We start from the raw sequence: 27,742 nt of genomic DNA, 5'->3' as shown, positions 1-27,742 counted from the left end.
ATGGGTAATCTCAGCTTGGAGCAAAGGTAATAAATCAGCCCGCATAAGCGTGTATCCCCAATGTTGCCTTTTCTGTGGGCCGAAAATAAGAATTCCCTAAGTCTTTCCTTTTTTTTTTTTTTTTTTGGTCTTTTTTTTTTGACCGGTAAGGGGATTGCAACCCTTGGCTTGGTGTCGCCCGCACCGTGCTCAGCCAGTGAGCGCACCGGCCATCCCTATATAGGATCCAAACCCGCGGCCTCGGCGCTCCCAGTGCCGCACTCTCCCGAGTGAGCCACGGGGCCGGCCCTTTTTTTTTTTTTTAATGTTACCCTTCTGTTTGTTAAGGAAAAGAGAAATACAATTAATGTTTTCTTTCAAAGATAGGGTTTTTCTAAATAATACTTCTGGTTTCCACATTAGTTTCCTTTGTGACCTTGGGCCATGTCATTCCTGACACCCTAATGCCATTTGGAACATATAGTCAGTAGTAATAACTTAAATGCAGAATGTCTTTTTTATTATTGAGGAAATATCTACATTCAGTGAAATATATTCATTTTAGGTGTTTGAATTTTAAGGAGTGTATTCACCCATGTTACTAGCTTCTCAATCAAAATATGGCTTATTTCCATAAAACCAGAAAGTTCTGTGCTCCCTTCCATTTATTCTCTTCCTCCTCCCTTCCCCATACCCTAACCCCAGTTAGCAGACATTGTTCTGACTTCTGTCACCATAGCTAAGTTTTGCCTATTCTTGAACCTCCTAATTACCTTGCTCAATATATTAAAATTAAAGTGTGTAATATGTCACTGTTAAGTATGTTAGCTGTTGGTTTTATACAGATTCCCTTCATTGAGTTGAAGAAAGTTCTTTCTAATCTTAGTTTGTTGACAGATTTTATCACAACAGTGTATTGAATTTTGTCAAAACTTTTTAGACATCTATTGATGTAGTTTTACCATTTTGTCCTTTATTCTTAATGTTGTAAATTATAGATTGACTTTAATTTTTTTCATTGGCTTTTGAATGTTAAACTAACATGCATTCCTGGGATAACCCAACTGGATCATAATTTATAACTCATTTTTATATTTTATCGACTTGATTTGTGACTGTTTTGTTTAGGATCTTTACATCTCTGTTTTTGAATCATATTGAAAAATTGGGGGCTGGCTATTAGCTCAGTTAGAGTGCAGCATGTAACACCAAGGTCGAGTTTGGATCCCCATACAGCCAGTTGAGAAAAACAAAATAAAATAAGACAAAAAACCTTGTTCTCTTATAATTTCTTTTTCAAGAATTGATATAGGTTATGCTAACCTTATCAATGATGTGAGAGTGTTCCCAGCTCCTCTGCTTTCTTGAAAAGTTTGTAAAGGATTGCTGTTGTTTCTTCCTTAAATCTTTGTTAAAATTCACCAGCAAATTTTGTCTGTGGGAAGGTTTTGTCATTACGAATTCAGCTACACTAACAGATACCGGTTTTTCAGAAGAAGCTGTCAGCTAGATAGATCAAATTCGCAGGGAAAAGGTAAAGAAGGTATTAAAGCGACACAGAGATTTTTTCAACAAATTGGTCTGTTTATTATCTATGTTGCTGATTTTTCCCCAAGAAGTTGTTTGTCATAGTTTCATTTATTTCTTTAATTATTGTAAGATCTATCCTGATATTTCCCCTTTCACTCCTAATAGTAGCAATATGTGTTTCTTATCTTTCTCCTAGATCAGTCTAGCTTGGAGTTTATCAGATTAATCTGTTCTTTTGAAAACATAAATATATGGCTTTGTTAATTTTTAAATTAATTTTGTTGGATTTTTGTTCTATTCCTTTCACTCCTAATAGTAGCAATATGTGTTTCTTATCTTTCTCCTAGATCAGTCTAGCTTGGAGTTTATCAGATTAATTTGTTCTTTCGAAAACATAAATATATGGCTTTGTTAATTTTTAAATTAATTTTGTTGGATTTTTGTTCTATTTCATTAAGTTTCCTTCTGTCTTTATTATATCCTGAGGCTTAATATGCCTTTCGTTTTCTTACTTTTAAAGTAGTAAACTTGTATCATTGACTTTAAACATTTCTTTTCCTAATATAACCTTTTAACTATATTTAAAGACATGAATTTCCTTCTAAGCACTCTATTGCCTGTATCCTGAAAATTTTTACATTTTTGTTTAATGTTATTGAGTATGAAATAATTCCTAATTTAACTAGTGATTTTTTGTTTAACACATGCATTATTTAAGTATATTATTTAATTTCTAAATAATTTGTGATTTTCTAAGTAACTAACTTTGATTTCTAATTTAGTTCAATTTTGTTCAGAGAATATACTCTACATATACTTTTGAAATTTTATTGAAACATACTTTATAGCTTAGCATGTAGTTTATCTTGATGAACGTTCCATGAATACTTGAAATGAATGTTAATTCTTTGGTGCTTGTCTATAGAGTTTAAGAAATATCCATTTTTATTTGATAACATTGCTTATATTTTCTGTATCCTCCATGATATTTGCTACTTGTTCCACCAGTTTTATAGATATGGGTGTTAAAATAACCAACAATGATTATGTATGTTTTTGTTTCTCCTTTTAGTTCTATTAGTTTTTGCTTTTTGTCTTTTGAAGCTCCATAACTAGGTGCATGCAGGTTTAGGATTGTTATGTATTCCTGAGATTTTTTATCATTATAAAATGTCCTTCATTATTGTTGGTAATGTTACTTTTTTGAATTCTACTTTTTCTGATATTAATATAGCCACGTCAGCTTATTTTGGAATGCTTTTAGCATATCTTTTTCAATCCTTTTACTTTCAATTTATTTGTGTTTTTGTATAAAATATGCCTGTTATAAACATCCTTTCATTTGCTATTGCTTTTCTGTCCAGTTGAAAAATCTCCGACCTTTCACTAGAATATTCAGTCCTTTTATATCTGGTGTAATTGTTGCTTCTGTGGATTTAAATATACCATTTTGATATTTGTTTTCTATTAGTCTCATTCATCTTTTATTTCTTTAGCTCCTTTTTTCCTGCCTTCTTTTGGATCATACTGCTTTATAAAAAATAAAGTAGTTAAGTACTACTTTATTTTTTTGTGGCTGCTCTAGTGATCACAACATACATTTTTAACTTAGAGTCTACATGGAATCAACACTGTGCCACTTTATGTGAAATGCAAGATCCTTACAACAAATACGCCCATTTATCCGTCTTCCATACTTTGTACTTACGTCATCATGTATTTTACATCTATGCATTTTATAAGCCATATGATGCAATGTTATTTTTGTTTTAAAATAGTCAGTTGCTTTTAAATAAACAAAGACACAAAATCACGTCACCTTTTATATTTAGCCACATGTGTATCATTTAGTATTTATGTTGTCCTGTAGGTCTCAGTTTCAATTTGGTATCATTTTCCTAGGACCTACAGAACTTCCTTTAGCCTCTCTCATACCACAGATATGCTGCCACAAATTGTCTCAAGTTTTCTTTATCTGAAAATGTCATTAATTCACCCTCATTTTTTGAAGAATATTTTTGTTGGATACAGACTTCTAAATAGTTTTCTTCTTTGTTCTTATTTTCCTTTGGACACCTTAAAAGTATAATTGTATTTACTTTTTTTATGGCCTCAATTGTTTCTAGTAAAAAAGTTGGTCACTATTTGTGTCTCCTACCATTTCTATTCATTTAGGCAATTCAGTGAAATATACATTTAGGTTACTGTAAGTTTCAGTTCCAGAATTGCCATTTAATTCTTTCTTTTATAGTTTATGTCTCTTCTGCAATTTCCATTTTTTATTCATTATGTTAACTTTTTCCTTGAATATATTTATAACGTATTATACTATTTTTGTTATTTATTTATTTATATTTATTTATTATATATTTATTATTTTGTTACATATTTACATTATATTGCAGTGTATTATTATAGTATAAGAGGTGAATCCTTTTAGTCCTCTGAGGTTTGGTTTCATTCTTTGTTAGGGTTCATTTATTTCAGTTTTGCTTGGTCGACAGCATAGCCTGTACTCTAGCACTTGGCTCTCACTATGAGGCATGGATGGACTTCTGGGCTCTCCACTAAATGCCCAGGATGTTCATTGAGGTCTCTGCACTTTGTATTGGACAAAACTCTCATGTTTTCCACCTTTGCAACCTCTCCTCTGCCTTCTAGCCCTTATCAGCTTTCCATCTGCAGGTTGGTCCTCATCTATGAGTCAGCTGCTCACCCCTTAGATAAGGACCTACAAGAAATTTTAATGCAGACATCTGGGGCCCACTACTCAGCAGCTTTTACCTTTCTCCTGCTGCACCAACAGATCCTAACTACTCAAACAGCCCTCACCTCTGATCTTTGCATCCTCCGGAATCTACCTCCTGGCAGCAGAAGTGTCTGCAGAGTGCTCCCAGGCAGAAAGCTGGGGAGAATGAGGCATTTGCCTTGCGTGCATTTCCCTTTTCTCCAGCTTTACAGAACTGTGTCACCTGTTGTCAAAGGACCATGTATTATGTCCATATAGTTTTGTAGTTTTTTGTGTTTTCTTTTGTTTTTGGTTTTTGTGTTTTTGTTTTTGTTTTGTAGAAAAGTAAGATTGGTACCAGTTATTTCATCATGGACAATAGAAGTATCTTTGAAATTTTTTTTTTAAAAAGGCTATTAAAATCAGATAATGTCAGATTATTCCTTATGATAAGATTTTTCTTCAACACAAACTTTGCATATTTTATTTTTATAAATTAAATTCAATTTGTGTGGCCAGAATCTCTAATACATCAAATCTCAATATTAAATATGGGGAAATTAGTGATTCCTTATTTTCCATCTGGATTGAAACATCTCAGAACACTGTACACTATAAAATTTAATTTTTTAAATGACCTTTTGCAAAATTTTATAAAACTGGGTCTATTTTGTTAGGATGAAATGTAAAGATAAGGAAGTTTTCTGATGGGAGAATATCAATGAATAACAAGCAAATTATCCAGTGCCCAGACCAGGACCTGATGCATTAGCACGCTCCATAAAAATTTGCTAGTCTGAGTGGTAGATGGATGGATGGTATTTTAGAAAGCGATGAACCTCTTTTACATACCTTATGCTATTTACTTTGGAAAGTTAATAGATAATACAAGTACATATGCATCCTTTTCGTGGATAAATCAATGTGTATTTGGTGTATATGCATGTATGTTCACATACTTGTGTGTAAATCCACGCACATATATAACAATGGCTTTCTCTGTCCACCAGTGGAAGTAATCATCGAATTAGTGATAAAAGCATCCCACTGCTTGGAAAAGAAATCATTATGATACATTGTATATCTGACTATCAAATCATTTGTAATTGCATTCTTAGTTTGTATTTTTGGAGAGTCTAATACAGACGGTTTGAGGAAATTAATATGGTGGCACACTATTCACAGTACTGAAGTGCCACAGTCAGTTTCCAACCCGGACATCTGCAGGGTTGGTTTTATTTGGGGTGTTACATTGTGACGTTAAACTTAACCAAGTCGATATTACTGAAATTGATCCCTGTGAACATAACTCTTAAATTATGGGATGGGATAGTAAATAAAAGACTTCATTAAAGATGACATTCCTTAGCTGCAGAGATAAAAGCAGGAATAAACTCTCTATTTGGTTTTGACTCTTTTCTGCCTGAGTTCAGCGTTGGTTATTACAAACATTGTGTTTTTATCAAGTACCTATTTTCCTTTGTCGTCACTGGTGGCCCTACCCTGCTGTCTGAAATACAAGCAGCTAGAATTACTTTGAAATTTGATCACTTCAGTATCCTGGGCACTGTTGTTAAATTGATAGCTCCCCCTATACCCAGCAAATCTTGCATTCCAACTTCCTGGACTCTAGAATCTTTGTTCCAAGAGGACTCTGAAGTTTCATTAAAGACATGACGTACAATAGTGCTTTAATACAGTCACTGTATGTTATGTCCAGAAGTTAACAGTTAAGTCAATGTATGATAAAAATGAGAGGCAACAATTTGGTTTTGGTTGTCCAGCTGTGTTTTAATTTTCATCTTATCATCTGACCCTTTAAGATACCAGCATTTTTATTTGGTTGTCCAGGACAGTGTCATGTTTTTATTAAATTGCAGGCAATTGCATTCATAGGGTATCAAGATCTCAAATGCTTTTTGATATGTTGAAAACAATAACAAGGATTATATTATATTTCAAGGTTCTTCTAACTCTGTGATTTATTTCTGTCTGAGGACTAGAATTGGAAATTGAGCAGGACTGGAATTGGAGGCTGAAATGCACAGATGGCATGAGCCAGGGCACAGGCTGATTCACTGAATCACATGCTTTAGCAGTGAGCTATAGCCAACGTTCTATATGTGAGGGCTTTATACGTAGAAAAGTGGAAAGCCATCTTTCCTTTGTATATCTTTATTCTGCAAAATGCTCCCCAAAATTAAAATGTAAGAATATTTTGAAATTACTTTGAATAATAGTCTGAATCTAGTACTTTTAAGTCAAAAGGTAGTCTTCTAAAGTTGTCTTACACTTTTTTTGTGATTATAGCACACTAGAATTTTTCCTGCCCGTTCTATCACTGGTTTCTACAGGAGCAAGCTAGTACGGGTTCAACTTGCTCAGAAAGCATTTACTGAAACCAGTTAGATGCCAAGCACTATGTCAGGTACTGATAATGAATATATTAAAATCATTAGCATTTTTTAGTGCCGCTTACCCTGTATAGTCTTGGATTGTCTTAGAAACAGCCCTGTGAGTTAGTACCCTAGCTCCCTAAGGTCACAGGACTGCAGCGCGGCACCATGCACACAGGCTGGGATGGGCGATTGTGCTGGTATTGCCTCGAACCCTTGAAATGAGAAGGGAAACATGCAAAGGTCTAGTGCCCTTTAGAGGGCAGGCCCCGACCTGGACATGTTACCTGTGACTACTTCATTTAGCCAACAAGACAAGTCAATGATTGGATGCCGTCACCCTCACATGCACAGTGAGGATGCAGGGGTCTTGCCTGCCTAGATCTGCCTTGCCTCCTGCCCAGTCCGCATGGGATCTGCCTTCCTATCTTGGAAGGCCAAACTCTCCACTGGACCACTATGGCTGTCTCCCTGCTGACCCACCACATGAACAGCTTCCTCTTTCACATCCATTTATTGACACATTCATTCACACACAGCCTCCCGAATTAGCAGGTCTCTGTGAGCCACCCAGTGCCTGCCCCATGCCTTCTTCCAGTCTCTGGTTCTGATCCACCATATCGCCACCCTGCATTGAGCTGGGGTCCACGGGCTCTGGCTTCAAGGGAGCTTTATTTGTATCCTGATATTCTATCGACTTGTTATCCCTGCAAGCAAATAGAGCTGTCCACTTGTCTTTTCAGATTGTTGCAGACACTCAGGTTCCTGCTTTTATGGATTCCCTACGATCATTGTATATCTCTGATCTAAACACTGTTCTGACCAAGAAGAGAGGCCCCAACACTACATAACAATTAATGTCTGAAGGAGTATAAAGTTAATACTCTCAGCAACAAACTTCACAAGAGGAGCTGTAGGAGCATCACTGTCACCTGCTGGTGAGGCGTGAGCCAGGCAGAGCACTAGCCAACAGCATGACACATTTACCCTAATGGAGCTTAATGATCCTGGAGAACTCTCAAGAAAATAAAATTTAACTATGCAATGATTGTAACCATATGAGATTTTTATGACTAGTTCAAAATAAAAGCAATTGATATCTGAATTAAAACATTGAAAGTTTACTTGTTAACATTCCAAGTTTCCAAAAGCTGATTTATTAGTGAGGGAGATATGGGCTGAAAAATATGAGACTTTAGTAAATACCTTAACTTACAAATATATAATTAAATTTAGGGGGAAGATTCAAGAACTAATTTTATGAAGGTAAAATTAAAATGGATTATTAAATATAAAAGCCTTCTTGAGATGACTCAGACAATGCAGAAAACCTTTTAACATCATTGGAATATGGAACAAGGTCACGTTGCAGCAAAATGCCATCTTTCAAGCAGAAATATGTAGAAATGCTTTGCCACAGTGCATTTTTTTTAATAAAACAAATCACCCAGTAGATGCAGCCATTCCATTTCTTGGAAAATAATGCAGCACTTGTTTAAATATTCAGAACAGTTGTGCAGACAATTTAAGAAATGTTATCATGCCCAATTGATGCTCCCACCAGCATTCCAGAAGGTTCCATCATTTCACAAGTCCTACTGTTTGCCCTTCACTATCGTGTTCCTTTGGACTCAAAAGATATGAAAGTAAAAATAATTTCTTATGTGTGGGAGCCTTTTATAATTTATCAGTCTCAGACCTTGTTTTGTTTTGCTGCCAGATCAGCCGTGTGCATCTTCCCTTGCAGGCTCCCTTCAATCTTGACTCTTTCCTTCACACATTCCTGCTTGAATGCCACCCCCTTTCCCCCTGACAAACTCTTCTAGCTCAAGAGTTGGCTCAGACATCATGTCTTCTCTGACTCCCTCTCTGAGTCCTCCACGGAAAGCTGTGTCCCTACCTCTGTTGGGCACATATTCACTGTGTCTGGGTCATATTCACTAAGTCTGGGTCATAATCACTATGGAATATCTTGCCTAGCAATATACCTCACATATTTTAAGCTTTCATCAAAAGTTTGGGTAGGTGGGTACCTGGGTGGACGGATAACTGGACAAGCTAACAAGTGTCCTAGTCATTCTCAATGTAATAATGAGGTTCAGACTTGGAGAGATTAGTGGAAGGTGGGGTTGATAAGAATAAATAATACAATGTTCAGTTTAGTTTTTTGTAGTATTTTGCAATGTCTGGATTAAGTGTATTTTACTTTTTAATTTAGAAAATAAAATTTTGTTAAATTTATGATGAACAAATACAAATAAATAAAGTTTCATGGATGGAATTAAGTAGAACCAAGTCTGGAATCTGGTTCTTGTAACTCCCCACTCTATCATATGCATCTATTGCTAAGTAGACATCCACTTTTAACTTATATTAGTTGTTTTTCCCTTAAACTTTTCAGGGATATTTTATCATGGATGCATCAACAATTTGTAGTACTAACAACCTTTGCTTCCCCTTTAGGACATCTGTAAAGCCCTGTGGTGCCACCGGATTGGAAGGAAATGTGAGACTAAATTTATGCCAGCAGCAGAAGGCACTATTTGTGGGCACGACATGGTAAGAAGCCAGTGCTGGGAACAGCATCATGTTTGGATGTTAGTCGTTCAACCCATGCATCGTCCCTCCTCTTGCACGGACATTTTTGAAGTCTGTATTTCTCATAGACGTATGCACCCATGTCAAAACATTGCATTCATTTCATATTGATACTATGAACAGGACTGCTTTTCCTACTTTTAAGAAAATGCAATGATGAGCTATCTGGAATTAATAGACTTAGAAGTCAGGAAATAGATAACAACTACATCCATTTAATAAAGGGAAACATTAAACCACTGACCACCATTTAACCATGTAAAGAACCAGCATTAAATAGTGCTGTTGAAGCCTCAGAGCACCAATTTGAGGTCCCCAGCTGGAACAGGCCATTTCACCCTGTTGTTGCTCCAGAGAAAAATGAGAGAGAGTCATGACCAGCATTAAATAGTGCTGTTGAAGCCTCAGAGCACCAATTTGAGGACCCCAGCTGGAACAGGCCATTTCACCCTGTTGTTGCTCCAGAGAAAAATGAGAGAGAGTCATGGTAGGGAAAAAGAAGAAATATATCTGATAGCAAGTTTAGTATTACGTGGTAGAGAATGATAATTTTGTCACTAAATCTTAAAAGATAAATTATCTTAACACTCAAGAATAATACTTTAATCCCTTTGATTTAACCTATGGTTGCATTTTTTCAAAATATAAAAGACTATTGATGAAGATGGAAATATACTGCACCCAAATCATCACTGTAGCCATTTTTGCTTTTTAGGTATCTGACCTTTTTTAGTGATATGAATGAATAGGGAAGAGAAATATGTACCTAAATATCATTGATCTATTATGTTTAAATTCCAAAATAAATGTGTCTTATCCTAAACATATTTAAGTGTGAATACAGACAAAAAGGATGCAAAATGTTAACAATGTTAACATATGCTTTCAGATTAAATTATTGCATTGCAGACTAAGGAAATGAAGAGAAATCAGGTACAGTTACTTGAGAATAGCACCAGCAGCCACTCGTCCCCGGCACATTGTTGTCAGGCCTCATTTTCTAGACTCTCTCAGTGGTGAGATTGACGATTAGATTCTTGTAGTGATCTAGGCAGCTGCAGTTCAATTAATTCTTGATAAGAATGTAATACAAATGCTTTTAGTTTTTGAAAGAGAAAATCGGTATGATGAGATACTACAGAGGGGAAATTCTAATTGTCAAAAGACATCGAGTAATTTGCCTGAGTATTAAGCTGTATATAATTATGAATCTTCTGCTCATAATTGATTAAGATTTTTTTCAGGTAACAATTTGCAAAATTATGCCTAATTTTTGAAAGGCTGGCAGCCTTTCTGTCATTGCCCTTGACATATCAACTGCAGGAGGCATGGGGTGGTTCTCCAGGCGTCCTACTTTCTTCATGGTCATGTGCTATTTTTTCCTGGGCAATATAGCTGTGATGCTCCCTCAAAATCACCTATGCATTCTTGCTACATTTTATTTACCTTGAAAACATCATTAAATTAATTTTTACTGGTATTTCACATTATTTGACCTTGTATTTCAAATATAGTTTTCTTCCTTCACATTAAAAAGAGTTAGAGCTTGTTAGGATAGAATGGATTCCTGGAAATCACACAGCGGAACATGGGCGGAAGCAATAAAATGTGCTTCTCAGGTTACCTGGCTTCTCAGTGGTGAAAGTGGAACTCACAGCTTCCAGTTCTCATGGAAACACTCCTACCTGCTATCAGTTGTGTGCCTTTGTGCATTTTTGGTCTGCATGTGTACATGAGGTTTATCAGTTTAGACATGTGCATTACCAGAAGTCAATATCCCAATAATTTTTTTTCTTGATGGGAACCTTTTCCCCCCACTGTGGCAGCATAATTGGTTTTGCCCTCTTAAAACTATTACACACACACACACACACACACACACACACACACACACACTATATATATATATATATATATATATAGAGAGAGAGAGAGAGAGAGGAATAAAGCAAATATTACATATACTTGTATTGATGAGAACAAAGATTTTTAATGCGTAAGGGAAAGGAGATACTGATATAAAATCAAATATGCTAAGTAACATTTATAATCCTAAATTTGAATTGGATAAGTTAGTATGAACTAATGAAGGATTTAAAAAAATAAAACATGAGAATAAAAAAAAAAACCCACAAACTCATTGACCAACACAATAGCAAGGACCACCCCTTGAACAGATTTGTAGCCTCTTTGTCCAATTTTCCCAATAAAAAGAGTCAGATCTTCTTGTACAAATGAATGATTCCAGGTCTAGAACAAGGAAGGTATGAGATGAGCCTGAGACACATTGTTGAGTCAGAAAGCCCGGAGATTGGACCCTCGTTGATAGCTGTTGAAGCAGGGTACTGGTTTCAGGAGGGTTCCATACTATTTACTTTACTTGTGAATATCTTTGAAAGTTTTCATTAAAAAAGTTTTTTTTAAATAAATAAATAAATAAATAAAAATAAACAGGAGAGTAAAAGCTATTACCCCTTTTGAGTCTGCAAACTTTGCCAGGTAGTAAGAGCAAATGGACAGCTTGGCATGATCGACACTGCATTTGCCCACAAGTGCCTGGTAAAAACAGAAATAAATTTCCTCAATAAATTAAACATCCTTGCTTTCAGGACAGGATGGCTGTCTTCTGCTTGCCTTCCTTCATGTGGAGCTCCAAATCTCCTTAATCTTCAAACAAGATAGATTTTTCCGAAAATATTTTTCGAGTTATTCACCTTGTTTATTCTTGTTTTCGTATTTGCTATCTCCTGTATTAGAAAGCTATGACCAGATGATTTTTTTAAAAAAAGAAACAACAATAACAGCCAACACACACCTGCCTTCTCCCTGCTCCCTCCAGAGCCCCATCAGAGCCCTGAGAGCTGTCCTGGCCCCTCCTGCCCTCCATCTCTCTTGGGTAACTCACAAGGCCACTGGGCGCCCTGTTCCTGCTGCACGGTCCTCACCGAGCTGAGCGGGGCTGCGGGACTTTGTTCTGCACCTGGGGTTAGGGCAGGTGGTGACGGAAGAGAGAATTTTTTCCTGCCTATAGAATTGAAGAATTGAATGGATAAGGCTTTAGTCCTCAGAATTATTTGTTTTAAAATTTAGTTTTCCTCCTTTAAATAGGTTGTATCAATCCATGTGAAACTGCCATTTCTGTGCGCCAACAGAGTTCAAATATTAGTGGTTTGATGTGTTTTAACCTAATACATCAGTTAATCATTGAAGTATCATTTTCCTCTTATAAAAGCAGCATTTCTTCTCTCGGTAGAACGTGATAGCTCTAATCTTGGAGAGACAGGTGTGGACTTCACGTCACTCCCAGCCCACAGGCCAGTGACCAAGGGCAAGCATGTTCCTCCCTTCCTCCACCAGATGGCCTGGACCTTTAAGACCCTTGATGTCTACACCACATGGCAGGGGAGGAGCCCGCAGCCCTGCACGCAGCCTCAGATAGTGCACAGCGTTTGTGCGTGAGGAAGGTGAACTAGCCACACGTGCTCTAGCCTGAACTGACATTGATGAGCACTTCCCTAAGAAGCAGGAGCCGATAGCATCTCCAGCTCTCATGGGGACAGATGGAATTCCAGATGGATTGTTTTGTATCCTTGGAAAGCTGTGTGACCTCTCACATGCCCTCAGCTAATGAGCTCGGGGCGCCGAGCGCAGGTGCTTTGGAGTGAAAGCACAGAGTGTGGCCAGAAATGACAAGGTGCTGAGCCACGTGGAGCCTCCAGCTGGACGGTTCTACCTGAGACTCACTCTGTTCTGAAAGTGAGATGTGAAAAGCACCTTGTGTCCAGGACAGGTCAGAGCTCCCTGGCTTGGGAGTTGAGCAGTCAGACAGAATGGTCACATTGCCCTCCTTCATTAACCGCGTCGAGTTCCAAGAGCTCAGGTGGTTAAAGATGGTTCTTCTGTTCATCTTCCGTGTATGTGGATTTATAGGACAATGCTAACTTTGGAAAGAAAAGGCAGCATTAAACTGATTTTATTAGTAGTTACTTGAGGATAGGGAAGGTAATGTCTGCATATTGTATAAAACTCCCCACTACTCAGCCTTACAGTAGTGATGAAATGAACTCAGTTATTCACCCATGAGGCACGTAAACTTTTCTGTTTATTCATTTTTTAATTTTTTAGTGGTGCCGTGGAGGACAGTGTGTGAAATACGGTGATGAAGGCCCCAAGCCTACCCATGGACATTGGTCGGACTGGTCTCCCTGGTCCCCTTGCTCCAGGACCTGTGGCGGGGGGGTGTCCCACAGGGACCGCCTCTGCACCAATCCCAAGTACGTACGTCCTGACCTCCTTCCTCACAGATGAGCGGTTTCCATGCCATGAGCTTTCCAAACAGCACGCCTAAACCTGAGCTCAGTAATATCAATTCTCTGCTTCACGTATTTTTGCAAGAAACACTAAGTAGGAAAGGTATTTTGCTCAAGCACTTCTTCAATAATTAGCTCCCCTTGATGTAATTGAGGATACTTGTAACTACCTGACTAGAGCAAAAAATAACAGACCCAACTTGAAATATCGAGGGTCTGCTTAAAACAAGTAAATAAATTATGAGAAAAGTTTATAGAACCTAAATGAATAAGAATGGATAAGAATAATTCTTTCACGAGAAAAAAAAAATCTCCAGTTTTTCATCAGATATGTTTACCTTTACGACAGGTGGATTAGTGGTGGGCTCCTGGAAGATTACAAGAACGTTAGAGGCAGTCACCAGTGTGCTGAAGGGAAGAGGCCTTTAAGTCTTCCCTTTGCACCTAGGTGGGTTTAGACGTATGCAATACGAGTCGTTATTTCAGTCCTGTCTTTAAAGCATGAGGCCACATCAGCGCCCAGCTCTATGCGTCCTCTCAGGATCCTCTTACTCAGGTGTGGATGGGTGAATTCTGTGGGTGAGCAGGGGTGTCTGCTGTTAGTGCCCACCCAGCAAAGGTGACTGACTTTTCTGCCTCAGTCCTCATGTCCTGGCCCGGTCACAAGGAGGCTGGTAGTGGGAAGACGTTGCAGTCTGGAAAGTGAAGTTGGTGAATTTCAGTCTCAGTTCTGCTCTCTCTCAAGAGTGCCATCCTGAGAAAGCCGCCACACCACCCCCATACTCAGCCCCTTCCCATCGAACGTGGAGGCAGCGACCATCACCTGCCTCCTTGCAGAGGGGGGTGGAAGGCAACCAAGGACACGCACACAAGCCCGCCTTCCAGACCCTAACCTGTCTTACCAACGTGGAAAATGCCACTTCCAATAGACCCACATCACTCACGTGGGAGACTGTGCCAGTGAATACATAGAGGCCACATTTCTTAACTGCCCACTCTGAGTAATCGAACACAATCTGCTCCATCTCTCCAGTAAAACTGACTTCAAGGGAGGGCTGAGTAGCTCCTACAGTACGAGGTTTCTAACTGTGAAATACACTTTGCAGACCGTCACACGGAGGGAGGTTTTGCGAGGGCTCGCCTCGCACCCTGAGGCTATGCAACAGTCAGAAATGTCCCCACAACAGTGAGGACTTCCGTGCCACCCAGTGTGCCGAGCACAACAGCAAGCGGTTCAGAGGGCGGCACTACAAGTGGAAGCCTTACACTCAGGTGGAAGGTAAGTCTCCAGCCCACCTCCAGTCACAGCCTCAAGCTCAGTGTCTTCACTCTTTAAAGAATGACATGATTACATGTGGGGTCCAGGCAGACCACATATCAGTCCATGAGGTCAGTGTCACGTACCCCTTTCTGGGGGTTGGTTTGGTTCTGCCTCCCCGACTGCCATGGCATCTAATCTAAACTTGACCAGCTGTGTGGTCAGAAATCCACACTCCAGATAGGGAGCATGTGTTACAAAGAAATTCATCAAAGAAGTGATCAAAAAAATTCAAAATGGATGATGTATTGACATTGGATCAATGTGTTTTTTTTAAATTAAGAATCATAGTAGTTGATGGTGATGTTGCTATAAGCCTGTCACCCATTGAACACATAATTGTCGAAAAATTTTAGTATATTTTGGAAAATTGGATAATTTTTAAGTATTCATATTCAGAAAGTCTAGATATATAACTATAAACAAAGAAGTTTATTTGTGGCATATGTAAGATTTTACTTCCCAGTGGGAGAGAAATTAGTGTTGTTCTTATAATGGTAATAACTTGAATTTGGTAGCTCAAGTGGCATAACTGAGGATTAGTTTAAAGAATACTTAATAATCTCATTCCTTGAAATGGGGAATATCATCCAAGCAAATGGCAGAGACTCTTGGGAAGTACATAAGTTGGGCCTTCCTGTCTGACATTTACTTCACCATCTTAATAGATGCGATGTTCTCGTTGTTGTAGTTTTGTGAAGTTAGTGAATTCTGGAAGGGAAATTACAAGCAATACCACACAAAGCAATGTTCTCGTTGTAGTTTTGTGAAGTTAGTGAATTCTGGAAGGGAAATTACAAGCAATACCACACAAAGCATGTTTGGTTGTGCTTTTACTCCTAAAATGTAAAAATTAAGCCAGTGAGAAACAGACTGCTAGGCAGAAGAAAAAGTTAAGTGAATTTTGAAGTCAGGGTCAAAAAATATGTTTGCTTCTCCTGACTTTGTTAGTCTTAAGTAAATAAGTTTATTAATTATGGAAGCACATACAAAATTTGGTTCTTAGAATTATTTAGTTGGTTAATCAGGAAAATACCTGTAGATGAGTCTGGGCCCGTGAAAATTCCTAAGGCAGACAAAATTTTTGTCATTGTTTCTTCTTTACCAAGAAGAGAATTCTACAAAATTTCACATTAAATGTGTAAACAATAAGACCTTGAAATGGATTATCGAGGAAACAAGTGAACTTCCTATTTCTCTGTGCATCAGTATTTTTTTTTACAATCCATTATGTTTGTAGAAAATATTTTTCTCTGGAGATTTCATCAAAAAATTACTTCCCTTATCAGTTTAAAAAGTTTATGTATTTCATCAAATGCATTAAGAAATTCAGTGACTATTTTACTTATTTTATTATATTTCATTTGTAAGAACTTCATGTATTGCTACAAAATGACAGTGACTTTTTTGCATTTTTACAAAAGAACAGTTAATTATACTAGTAAAGTAATAAAACATTAATGTTTAGTTAAGTCAACAAATATTTATTGAATGCCTACTATGTGCCAACCACCGTGTAAAGAACAAGGATCAGCAAAGGACATGGTAGTGTAAATATTAATAGTAAAGCATTAAAAAATAATAATAATAAATTTAAAGGGAAAAAAAGCACCTAAGAAGGCAACCATAAAAAAATTAGACAACCATAAAAACTGTCTTTGCAATGTATTATTATGTGGGAGTTATTTTATGGGGGAGAAAAATCTATCTAAAATTCAGAGCAAAAACGATCAGAGCTTAAGTATCTTTCTTATTTGTGTTTGTGTGTGTATTTCTTTTTAAGATCAGGACTTATGCAAACTCTACTGTATCGCAGAAGGATTTGATTTCTTCTTTTCTTTGTCAAATAAAGTCAAAGATGGGACTCCATGCTCGGAGGATAGCCGTAATGTTTGTATAGATGGGATATGTGAGGTAATAACGATCGTTCGTTCATTCAACAAACGTCTCCAGACAGTCCGCTTTGTGCCAGGCATGCTGTAGGGGCTAGAAAGATGGGACCCATAAGATGAGCCCCTTACCTTCAAGTCACAGCCGGGTGGGGGAGAGATCCAGCAGAATGCATGTTGATGACTCACTGATTGGTTGCAATGGAGGTGTATACAGAGTGTGAGGAGGAGGGAGAGCTGATTCTTTCTGACATGTGGGTCCGAGACATTTGCAGGGCTCGTGGAGGAAGGGAGCATCTGCATCCAAGCTAAATTGGCCAGGGAGAGTTGGAAGAAGGATGCTGGGGAAAAAGACAGGGGGACATGGTGGTGCAGAAAGCGTGGGTTGGTAGGAGCTGAATAAGGCAGGCAGGGCCTGGGGGCTTCTGAGGAAGGTGAGTAGGGTGTGAAGAGGCTCCCAAAGGGCCATCCGTGGCCAGGATGAGGAGTTGGGATTTTTATCCTCGTGTCGTGTAGAACAAGCATTGGGTTAGGTTGCAGTGGCTGGGCCATAGTGAGGAGAGTCAGTGAAGGTGGGGACAGTGGAGAGCCTAGAGGCCACTTTACAGCTCTCAGCAAGACCCAGCAGCCTAAACTTCTGCTGGAACAGGGTGGGTGAACAGGGATGGAAGAGACAGGCTGGGCAAGAGTTGGCAGCTAAGTGACATAAAGTGATGAGTTGGTAGCCATTCACAGAGAGGAGGGGTAAAATAACTTCATTATAAGCAAAGTGAAGTGTTACCAGATCAAATACATTGCATGTAAATAATGGGATTTTTCATGAAGTTACTCAGTGTGCATTTTCTGTGCGGTCCAAACACCTCAGTTCCAGTTCTAGTTTCCTCTAAGTAGTGTGACCATGGTAAAGTCGGATCGTCTACTGAGTCCTTATTGTCTCCGTTTCTAAGGAGTGAAGATTAGACTAGACAATTCTATTAAGATCTCTTTCAGCTTTAAAATGCTCATTGTCTAACTATTGATTTGTTAAATATTATATTTAGATTTTCTTAATGCTACAGTGTCACAATCCCTTATTTGCAACTCTGAAACCCAAAAAGCTGTGAAACTGAAATCCAAAAAGTTGTAAAAGTGATTTTGGGACCTGCATGTGTTTGTTGGCAAAACCGACCTTGAACTGCAGTGAGACTACCGATCAGACCCAAAAAGCTGTGAAACTGAAATCCAAAAAGTTGTAAAAGTGATTTTGGGACCTGCATGTATTTGTTGGCAAAACCTACCTTGAACTGCAGTGAGACTACCGATCACTTTTATTTATCCTACTTACTGTAAATATGTATGTGTTTTGCTAGTGTTTATTATGGGATGCTACCCTAGGCCCCACTGGGACTGTCATATGCATCTTATGCTTAATATGTGTTACCTTTCAAGAACTCTGAGATGTATCTGAAATGCATCTGGCCCTCAGAATTTCAAACAAGGGATTGTAGACTATAGTTATTTTGTTTCTGAATGGCTAATTTTACATATAGAGCCTTTTTTGTTGTTAGGACATGTAAATCAAGCAAGCATTATAGAAATTATGAAGAGCTCCTAAAATTCTAAGACATTGGACAAATATGCCCTTTACCTAATGTACTACTGGAAGCATTTCCCCGTGGTATCTGTCACTTCTCTGCCATTGCACAAGGCAGTTAAAAAGCACAGTGCCATTGTTCAGTGGAACCTTGTGTGTACACATTGCTTGACACTGAACAAAGCTCTTTATGTCAGCCTGAAATACCCCCATGTCTCTCACATAACAACCTATAGTTTAATTTAGGGCTAAAGCTACTATAGCTGTGTAGCAGTACCAAAGGGGACAGGGTACATTTCACATTCGAAGCTTTCCTGCTTTGGATCTGAAGAGTAGAGTAACAGTCTCACTGTGCACATACTGGGTATCCAATAAACGTTTGTTAACTACTCTGTGTTGGTGAAACTTTCAGCTACGGTGGGGAGGAGGTTTCCTGCATGAGACTGGTGACGTGATTGCTTGTGCTGTCCTTTCTTTCATGAATGGCATGTGACGTGGTGGGTCCTCCAGAAAGTTGGATGTGACAATGTCCTTGGATCTGATGCCGTTGAAGACTCCTGTGGGGTGTGCAAGGGAAATAACTCTGAGTGCTCAACTCACAGGGGTGTCTACACCAAGCACCACCAAAGCAACCGTGAGTACTTCAGAGCTTCCTGCAAGTCCTGGGGAAGGAAGGTATGAACTAGAGCTTCTTAGTGGGAGCATCTCAAGGTACCAGTGAAAACTGCAGGTGCTCGGAGTCCTGAACTGCTTCCGCTGTCTGGTTTCCTGTCTCCCTGGCTTCTCAAGCTTTCTGTTTTGACTGGACATGGTTGCTAGGTTATTTGAATTAAAATGGTTCTTAGGAATAGTGAAAATTACACGAACTCTACTCCAATTAATAAAAAGAAGTCAGTGAGGGGACTAATGTAACTGATTGCCAAAACAGATCTCCCCACTTCCACACATGCATTCTCAAGTTTTGGTTACAAAGAACCGAAGTTGCTTAGGGATTTTGCTTTGCATTATTGAATGAAATAACATATTTTTCCCCACTTTCTTTATCTAGAGTATTATCACATGGTCACCATTCCTTCTGGAGCTCGGAGTATTCGCATCTATGAAATAAACATATCCACCTCCTACATTGCTGTACGCAACACCCTGAAACAGTACTACCTGAATGGACACTGGACCGTGGACTGGCCCGGCCGGTACAGGTTTTCAGGCACTGCCTTCAACTACAGACGGTCCTATAAAGAGCCCGAGAGCTTAACCTCCGCTGGACCAACTAATGAAACCCTGATCGTGGAGGTAGAGGCCAGCCTCTTGGTTTCAGGGGTGCTCATATTGAAGGTCTTCTGGTGTTTTTGCAGGTTCAGGACCATTGGCATAATTTTAAGTACACGGAAGAATGCTTACGGTTACAAAAACACGCATATACTATAACCATAAGCCTTCTTCTGCATACTTAATCCTTGCATAGGCTGAAGGGGGCAGCAGACTTGTTTTCCTCATCTTTCATTTTTTGGTGTATGATTGAGTTGTATTTATGTACTTACATGCATTCCTATTTGGTGGTCTTTATCAATTGATTTTACAAAGTCCACTTCTCTCCTGCAAGTACAAATGGCTGTGAGAAGCAGCCACTTTGGGGAGAGGGGGCGGCTCTGTCTGTGCCTGTGTTTTGGGTGGGATGAGCATTCTTCGGCTGTGTCCTGTGGAAATAGGATCGAGATGAGAACCCAGAGCAAAGCCCATGGTGTTTTGTGGCACCTGCTTGTGTCACAACCTAGCCCTTCGCTGACCACAGCTGTGCAGTCACACGAGCTATGTGTTTTCTACCCATGAATTCAGAGGCTCACAAAATACACTCAGGTTTCTTCTGACAACACTGTCATCCCACAGGATGGGACAGATGGTGGCAGCAGGTAGCAGTTGTGCTAACTCCCTACTTTTATTTCCATGCACAGTTCAAGAGAAGTACTTGGCTCAGAAGCCGCCCCACTCATCCCACAGGATGGGACAGATGGTGGCAGCAGGTAGCAGTTGTGCTAACTCCCTACTTTTCTTATTTCCGTGCACAGTTCAAGAGAAGTACTTGGCTCAGAAGCCGCCCCATTCACCCACACCTTGCTGTGGAGGTGGAAGCAACCTGGACATGGCCACCTGCTTTCTAGGACTGGCAGCCCCATCCCATCCTCTTGTCTCTTACTGGGAGATACCTCCCAGCTGGTCTGGGTGGGGCTCGGGTGCCTCCACACTGCCTGCCTCCACCCTCCCTGACCCTGATCTGTTCCCTTGTGCCCTATGTAAACTTATTCATCCCAAATTCTTTCCTTGGTTATTTCTCTCCCACAACCTAATGCTTTTAGCTTTAGTAATCAGAGAAAGAGATCAGTTGGGTTTAAAAATTAGTGGGGCTTATTAGGAAATTTTCTTGATGGAAGAAGAGTTGTGAAGGGTCAGAATGTCAGAGCTGGATAGCATCTTAGCAGCCATGTGGTGCAGACACCTGTCCCAGGCTTTTACCTGTCCCACAACATCTTCACCAACCAAGACTTGAGCTGTGTCAGCAGGCAGGGGTGGAGTATGCTGCCAGGGTGGTCTGGGAAGGATAGGTGTCTTTGTCTGAATGAACAAAGGACAGTGTACCAGTCCTTTTCTGTTGCTTAGAGCAGAATACCTGAAGCTATGGGCCAGCCCGGTGGCACACTGGAGAGTGTGCTGCTTGGGAGCACGGCGGCACTCCCACTGAGGGTTCGGATCCCATGTGGAGACCAGTTCCCGCTCACTGGCTGAGCGCGGTGCGGGCGCAACACCGAGGGTTGCGATCCCGTTACCGGTCAGTAAAAAGGAAAAAAAAAAAAAAGAATACCTGAAGCTGGGTAACATGTAAAAAAACAGTATTTATTGCTTATAGTTTCAGAGGCTGGGAAGTCCAAAGTCCAGGGAACACATCTGGTGAATGCCTTGGTAGTCACTACACAGTGAGGCAGAGACTCACATGACAGATGGAGGCACACACGAGAGAGAGAGAGAGAAAGATAGAGACAGAGAGACAGAGAGAGCACTTCTCATGTGTTTTCCTTTTGAAGTCATCAGAACCATGGCCATGACCACCCATCAATGGATTATTCCATTCAGGGAGACACAGTCCTCACAATCTAATCACCTCTTTAAGGCCCCACCTTTCAATCACCATCCTGGGATTTCCCACTTTCTTAACACTGTCAGTGGGGATTAAGCTTCTAATACATAAGACTCAGGGGGACATAGTTCAAATCATATCAGACAGTAAAGGGGCCAGGGCTCAGGTATGGGATTTGTAACAGCATGTTAAGGTGAGGATTCCAAAAAAATCCTTCTCAACAAGATCCAACCACCTGATGTTTTCTCATCACCTGATGAGAAAACAGGTGACTGGTCCGTATGACTGGGTTTAGAGCTAGGAAGTGCAGAGTCCAAACACAATTCCATGCACTGAGCCATGGCTCACAGGACGCTTGGCCTGAGTGATCTTTTCTGATAAAATGCACTTTCCCCTGGACTTACAGGGCACCTGCCAGTGGGCAAAAAGCCCCCTGGTCCTCTCACAGTAGAAGGTTCTATGACTTTGATTGAGCACAGATGATATCTAAGTGTTCTGGGTTATTTGGAACTCACTATCGAGTGTAATGGTGGTGCTTTTCAGGTATCGCTTTCTGATTCACTCAGATGCAGAGGATTTGCAGAGGATGCAAAGAAACAATGAGGGAGATAATTAACTGCTCTTGTAAGGTTGCACAGGCATTTGAGGTTTTATGTGGAAAACACACTAAATGCAAGGCAAAAGAGCAGAAGTCTAGATATTTTTCTAAAAATGTGTGATCCTCATTGAGAGTGCTATTCTTGTTTAGAAATTTGATGTAAATTTTGGAGGATGGGCAGTGTTTATTTTATCATCATAACCCACTTTTTGTTGATATTGTTGTTTTAAGTAGTTTAAAGCAACTTAGCATGTATGTATTGATAGAGTTTTAATTAGTTTTATTTTTCCCTCTTCTTGTTTTGTAGCTTCTGTTTCAGGGAAGGAACCCTGGCGTTGCCTGGGAATACTCGGTGCCTCGGTTGGGGGCTGAGAAGAAGCCCAGCGCCCAGCCCAGCTACACGTGGGCCCTCGTGCGCTCCGAGTGCTCCGTCTCCTGCGGAGGGGGTAGGTCCCTTCTCATGCTGGTGCCTGGCGCGTTGAGACCGTGGGCCCACTGTGCTGGTCCGTGTCCTGTCCTGATGAGTAGCCCAGGGCTCCTCCCTGAGGGTGGCTGCAATATTCCCAGAGTGGGGTGTGTGGCTCTGAGCATTGTCACCCCTGTCTTCTGCACCTCTCCACGTCAGGGTGTGACTCTGAGGAAGCTGTCTGGTGTGTTGGTTCCTGATTTAAGATTTTTTTAAAAGGTAATTTGTTACTTGAAATTGTTCACCTGAATGTCAGTCTAATTTTTGGATACATCATGTTGGTGATGAGAAATAGAATCTTTCGTGGAAAGTACAGTGATACAAAGTGAGGTTTTTCTTTATCTAACTAGTCCTGTTGAAAATTTTAACTAGAAAGAAATTTGCCTTAAAGTTGCATACTCAGATTCACCCAGAAAATACAAGAATCTTATGAAAGTTGTAGTAAGAATGACAAAAAAGAACCTGTCTAAAAGAACTTCCCATGACAATAGAGGGTTCCTCTCCTTGGGGACTTCCCTTAAAGTTGCCTGGTTTGTACATTTTTTGCTGGACACGTCAAGAAGCGATCTGACACAAACACAGTCTAGGGTCTTCCTTTAAGCCTGCCTCCCATGATGGTGAGAAAAGTTGGTGTCTCTCTCCTGGGGACTGTTTGCCTAGGTGTTCATCTGTGAGCTGTTTTGTTTTTGTTTTTAGTGACTCTGTGCTCTATTCTGATCAGGGCTCCCACCTCTGTCCATGCAGAACCACAAAGAGGCCTACCTGAGACACAATCACAGCCATGTGAACAAACCTGTAGGGTGCTTTCCAAATGGACTGAGTCACTGAAGACATGTGAGCCATCAGGAATGAACTGTCACAGCCAGAAGGACGGGTGGGACACATCTCATGGATGACCCAGAAACTGTTTTACATACTCATTTGCACATCTGTTGTCTGCATGGACACATGTATTGGGCTTCAATGTGAGGCTATTAAGATATATATTCTGTTTATCAGTAACAAAAATTATCCAAGTGGTTAGAAAAAAGAACTTCAAGACAATAGGCAACCTTGTCATCTTAATACCATAAAAATTTCAAACCCGTGTTTAAATTGGTAAAGCTAGCNGCTGGTGCCTGGCGCGTTGAGACCGTGGGCCCACTGTGCTGGTCCGTGTCCTGTCCTGATGAGTAGCCCAGGGCTCCTCCCTGAGGGTGGCTGCAATATTCCCAGAGTGGGGTGTGTGGCTCTGAGCATTGTCACCCCTGTCTTCTGCACCTCTCCACGTCAGGGTGTGACTCTGAGGAAGCTGTCTGGTGTGTTGGTTCCTGATTTAAGATTTTTTTAAAAGGTAATTTGTTACTTGAAATTGTTCACCTGAATGTCAGTCTAATTTTTGGATACATCATGTTGGTGATGAGAAATAGAATCTTTCGTGGAAAGTACAGTGATACAAAGTGAGGTTTTTCTTTATCTAACTAGTCCTGTTGAAAATTTTAACTAGAAAGAAATTTGCCTTAAAGTTGCATACTCAGATTCACCCAGAAAATACAAGAATCTTATGAAAGTTGTAGTAAGAATGACAAAAAAGAACCTGTCTAAAAGAACTTCCCATGACAATAGAGGGTTCCTCTCCTTGGGGACTTCCCTTAAAGTTGCCTGGTTTGTACATTTTTTGCTGGACACGTCAAGAAGCGATCTGACACAAACACAGTCTAGGGTCTTCCTTTAAGCCTGCCTCCCATGATGGTGAGAAAAGTTGGTGTCTCTCTCCTGGGGACTGTTTGCCTAGGTGTTCATCTGTGAGCTGTTTTGTTTTTGTTTTTAGTGACTCTGTGCTCTATTCTGATCAGGGCTCCCACCTCTGTCCATGCAGAACCACAAAGAGGCCTACCTGAGACACAATCACAGCCATGTGAACAAACCTGTAGGGTGCTTTCCAAATGGACTGAGTCACTGAAGACATGTGAGCCATCAGGAATGAACTGTCACAGCCAGAAGGACGGGTGGGACACATCTCATGGATGACCCAGAAACTGTTTTACATACTCATTTGCACATCTGTTGTCTGCATGGACACATGTATTGGGCTTCAATGTGAGGCTATTAAGATATATATTCTGTTTATCAGTAACAAAAATTATCCAAGTGGTTAGAAAAAGAACTTCAAGACAATAGGCAACCTTGTCATCTTAATACCATAAAAATTTCAAACCCGTGTTTAAATTGGTAAAGCTAGCTCCACTAAAAGGAGGTGTTTAGCTAGAGCCGATATGCACTGTCTGATAAGGGTAGTAAGTAAGAACTTCAAGACAATAGGCAACCTTGTCATCTTAATACCATAAAAATTTCAAACCCGTGTTTAAATTGGTAAAGCTAGTTCCACTAAAAGGAGGTGTTTAGCTAGAGCCGATATGCACTGTCTGATAAGGGTAGTAAGTAAATATTTGCAAATTTAGAAACAAAACAGCAAACTCAATCTGATATTTAGAAAACAGGCAAGTTACCCTTAGGACAAATGGATTTCAGCCATATGTATTCCAGGCTTTAATAATTAAGAAATTAATTTAGATGGTAACATTTAAGTAAAAGAAAATGGTACACAAATGAGAACTTGCATCAAGTAAGAATGTAAGGAATGAATAAAGAAAAATAAAAATGAATTCATAGTTTCTTAATAGCTGATCTAAATGAATGAGGAAGAAAATAGAAGAAAACTGAAAGATTAACAAAAATCATAATAGTCTGAAAAGTTCACACTATGTGCTTGACATACATTAATTCTTCCCATTATAAACTAAGCATAAAATATTTAAGTCATATGCTAGCAAGACTAATGATTCTGCCATTAAAAGCTGTCTAAGGAAAAATACACTTCCCCCTGCACAGAACAACAGCAGGCAAATAGCTCTAATAGCAACGAGAGGGAAATACGTGGGAAATCCTCTCTGGGGATGTCTCCCAGATGAGCCTGCATTGCATTCATTCAGAGAAATTGTTGAACCAACCTCTACTGCATGGGTTTCTCTGTGTGTGACATGGGAAAGTTAATTTCTAACTGTACTTATTTTATTTTTTCCTTTCCCTGCTGATCTTATAACCATCCCCAGGCTTCTATGGATTATATCGAATGTACTTAATTTTATCTCTCTCTATTCAAGGTCCCCTAGTGTTTGATTAAAATAATAATTGAAACATAAAGCTTTATGTTTGTGTAAGGACACTATAAGTTTCAGAACTCTTTCTGTATATCTTCATTTGGTGATAAAAGTATAATGAATTACATGGAAACAGCTGTAGAGGATTATATTTCATTTTAACAGTTTCACTCCTGTTTTCCTTTTGAGTGTCACGCATTCAGAGGAACTCGTGGGTTTCTCAGCTGCTAACAAGTTACTTGTCTCAGTGTCGTGAACAAAGACTGAGTGGATGATTAGTGTCCTTACTAATCACCTAATTATCTCTAAGGAATAATTCTGACATTGAGAATTTCTGGAGAAAATCAACCCCCAATTCATTCCCTAATCATTTTCGTAAACAACGGCATTATACTCATAGTCAGTGAATGTGTTGTTTTCAGTGTTGATGGAACATTGATGGCAAATCAGGGTTTCTCAGTTCGACAACGAGACGGGGTGCAGGGTGTCTGTATTCACCACCTCCCAGGGCAACAGCTACTCTGTGCAGTCTCCCAGTGTTGACCCCGCCTGCTTTCTAGGTTCAAAGACTCAAAACCTAATCAAAGTACCCCTCACTGGCCATGTGTCCATGACCAGGAAGGGGCACTTTTTACAATGGTTGCACAGTGGGGCTTGAAACGTCCTGGATCCCATCTGTTTTGTAGACCCATAAAAGCACAATTTCACTCTCCTGTTCTTTCTCTTTTCTCCCTCAGTACCCCCAGGATTATCTTATTTTGCATACAAGCAAGATGAAAGTAATGAAACATTTATTGCCATTTACTGAGCACCTACTGTGCGTTTTCACATACACTATCCTGTTGAAACCTTCAGCACAGGTTAAGTGCAGGAGGATCACAGGCTCAGAAGCAGCATGTTAGGTTCAAGGCTTGGCTTCAGCAGGGGCTGCTTAGAATTTTTGATACAGTTTTTCGTGTTTGTGAAGTTTAAAGACTTTATGAATATTAATGCCTGGAAATAATTATTATAATCTCAGAATTCTCAGTATTCTTGTCCCTCTTTCTACAGAAATCATAAGTTGTGGGAATTGCACAAGATAACCCAGCAGGTGACTTGGTTCAAACAGGTTTACTGACTCCCACGCTCGTGTTCTTCCCACTACAGCCCAACTCCCACCGAACACATTTCTCAAGCGTTGGCACTCACTCACGTTCTTTAACAAAGATTATCCTACAATGGAAAAACAATATGTTCTTCAACTTTCTGTCTCCCTTTCCTAATATAGCATTTGCTTATTAATGGAAACTGCAGATCCCTGAATGTACATCTGAAATACCCTCAAATAGGAGTGACCTCACGTGGAGGCAGGGATGAGGTTTCTGATCATTCAAGGTTAGGGTTGATCTTGTTCCGTTCTAATGTAAACTTTTCTTTGATCTGTGTCTGGTGGACTTGTCAAATTTCCCTCCATAGTCTTAGTCACTTAGTTATTCACTGAGTGTTAATTACAGTGACTTGTTTCAAGGTAGGGACTTTTATTTCCCTCAAATTTTTTTCTCCTATTTTTTTTATTAAAACATAATTGATTGTAAATATCTGTGGGGTACAGGAGTACATTCATTTGGGTATACACACAGCAGCTGGATTACTGGACTGTATGGCAGTTCTATCTGTAGTTGTTTGAGGAACCTCCATACAGTTTTCCACAATGGCTGCACTAATTTACAGTCCACACTGTTGTGTAGGAGGGTTCCCCTTTCTCTGCATCCTCGCCAGAATTTGTTATTCTCTGTCTTTTTGATAATAGCTATTCTAACTGGGGTGAGATGATACCTCAGTGTGGTTTTGATTTGCATTTCCCTGGGGCTGAGCGAATTTGAGCATTTTTTCATGTGTCTGTTGGCCATTTGAATATCTTCCTTTGAGAAATGCCTATTCAGCTCCTTTACCCATTTTCTAATTAGGTTACTGGTTTTTTCACTGTTGTTTGGGTTCTTTGTATATTCTGTATGTTAACCCCTTATCGGATGCATAGTTTGCAAATATTTTCTCCCTCTGTAGGTTGTCTTTTCGCTCTGTTAATTGTTTCTTTTGCAGCACAGAAG

General features: G+C 39.7%; 1 protein-coding gene across 1 annotated transcript in view; it reads left to right on the top strand.

Moving 5' to 3' along the window:
• ADAMTS16 (ADAM metallopeptidase with thrombospondin type 1 motif, 16) overlaps positions 1-27,742 on the top strand; it is a gene marked incomplete at its 5' end in the record, with an annotated part of 142,187 nt that overhangs the window by 28,539 nt on the left and 85,906 nt on the right. The window contains 7 exons of the mRNA XM_008574715.1: positions 9,097-9,192; positions 13,357-13,505; positions 14,648-14,820; positions 16,643-16,773; positions 18,832-18,955; positions 19,370-19,614; positions 22,357-22,495. Of these exons, the coding sequence (XP_008572937.1) occupies positions 9,097-9,192; positions 13,357-13,505; positions 14,648-14,820; positions 16,643-16,773; positions 18,832-18,955; positions 19,370-19,614; positions 22,357-22,495 (1,057 nt within the window). The remainder of the gene's footprint in view (positions 1-9,096; positions 9,193-13,356; positions 13,506-14,647; positions 14,821-16,642; positions 16,774-18,831; positions 18,956-19,369; positions 19,615-22,356; positions 22,496-27,742) is intronic.

Source organism: Galeopterus variegatus, unplaced genomic scaffold, assembly GCF_000696425.1.
Source record: "Galeopterus variegatus unplaced genomic scaffold, G_variegatus-3.0.2 Scaffold1091, whole genome shotgun sequence".
Lineage (NCBI taxonomy): Eukaryota > Metazoa > Chordata > Mammalia > Dermoptera > Cynocephalidae > Galeopterus > Galeopterus variegatus.
Note: the sequence above shows the minus strand (reverse complement) of the source record. Positions and strands in the feature narration are given on the sequence as shown.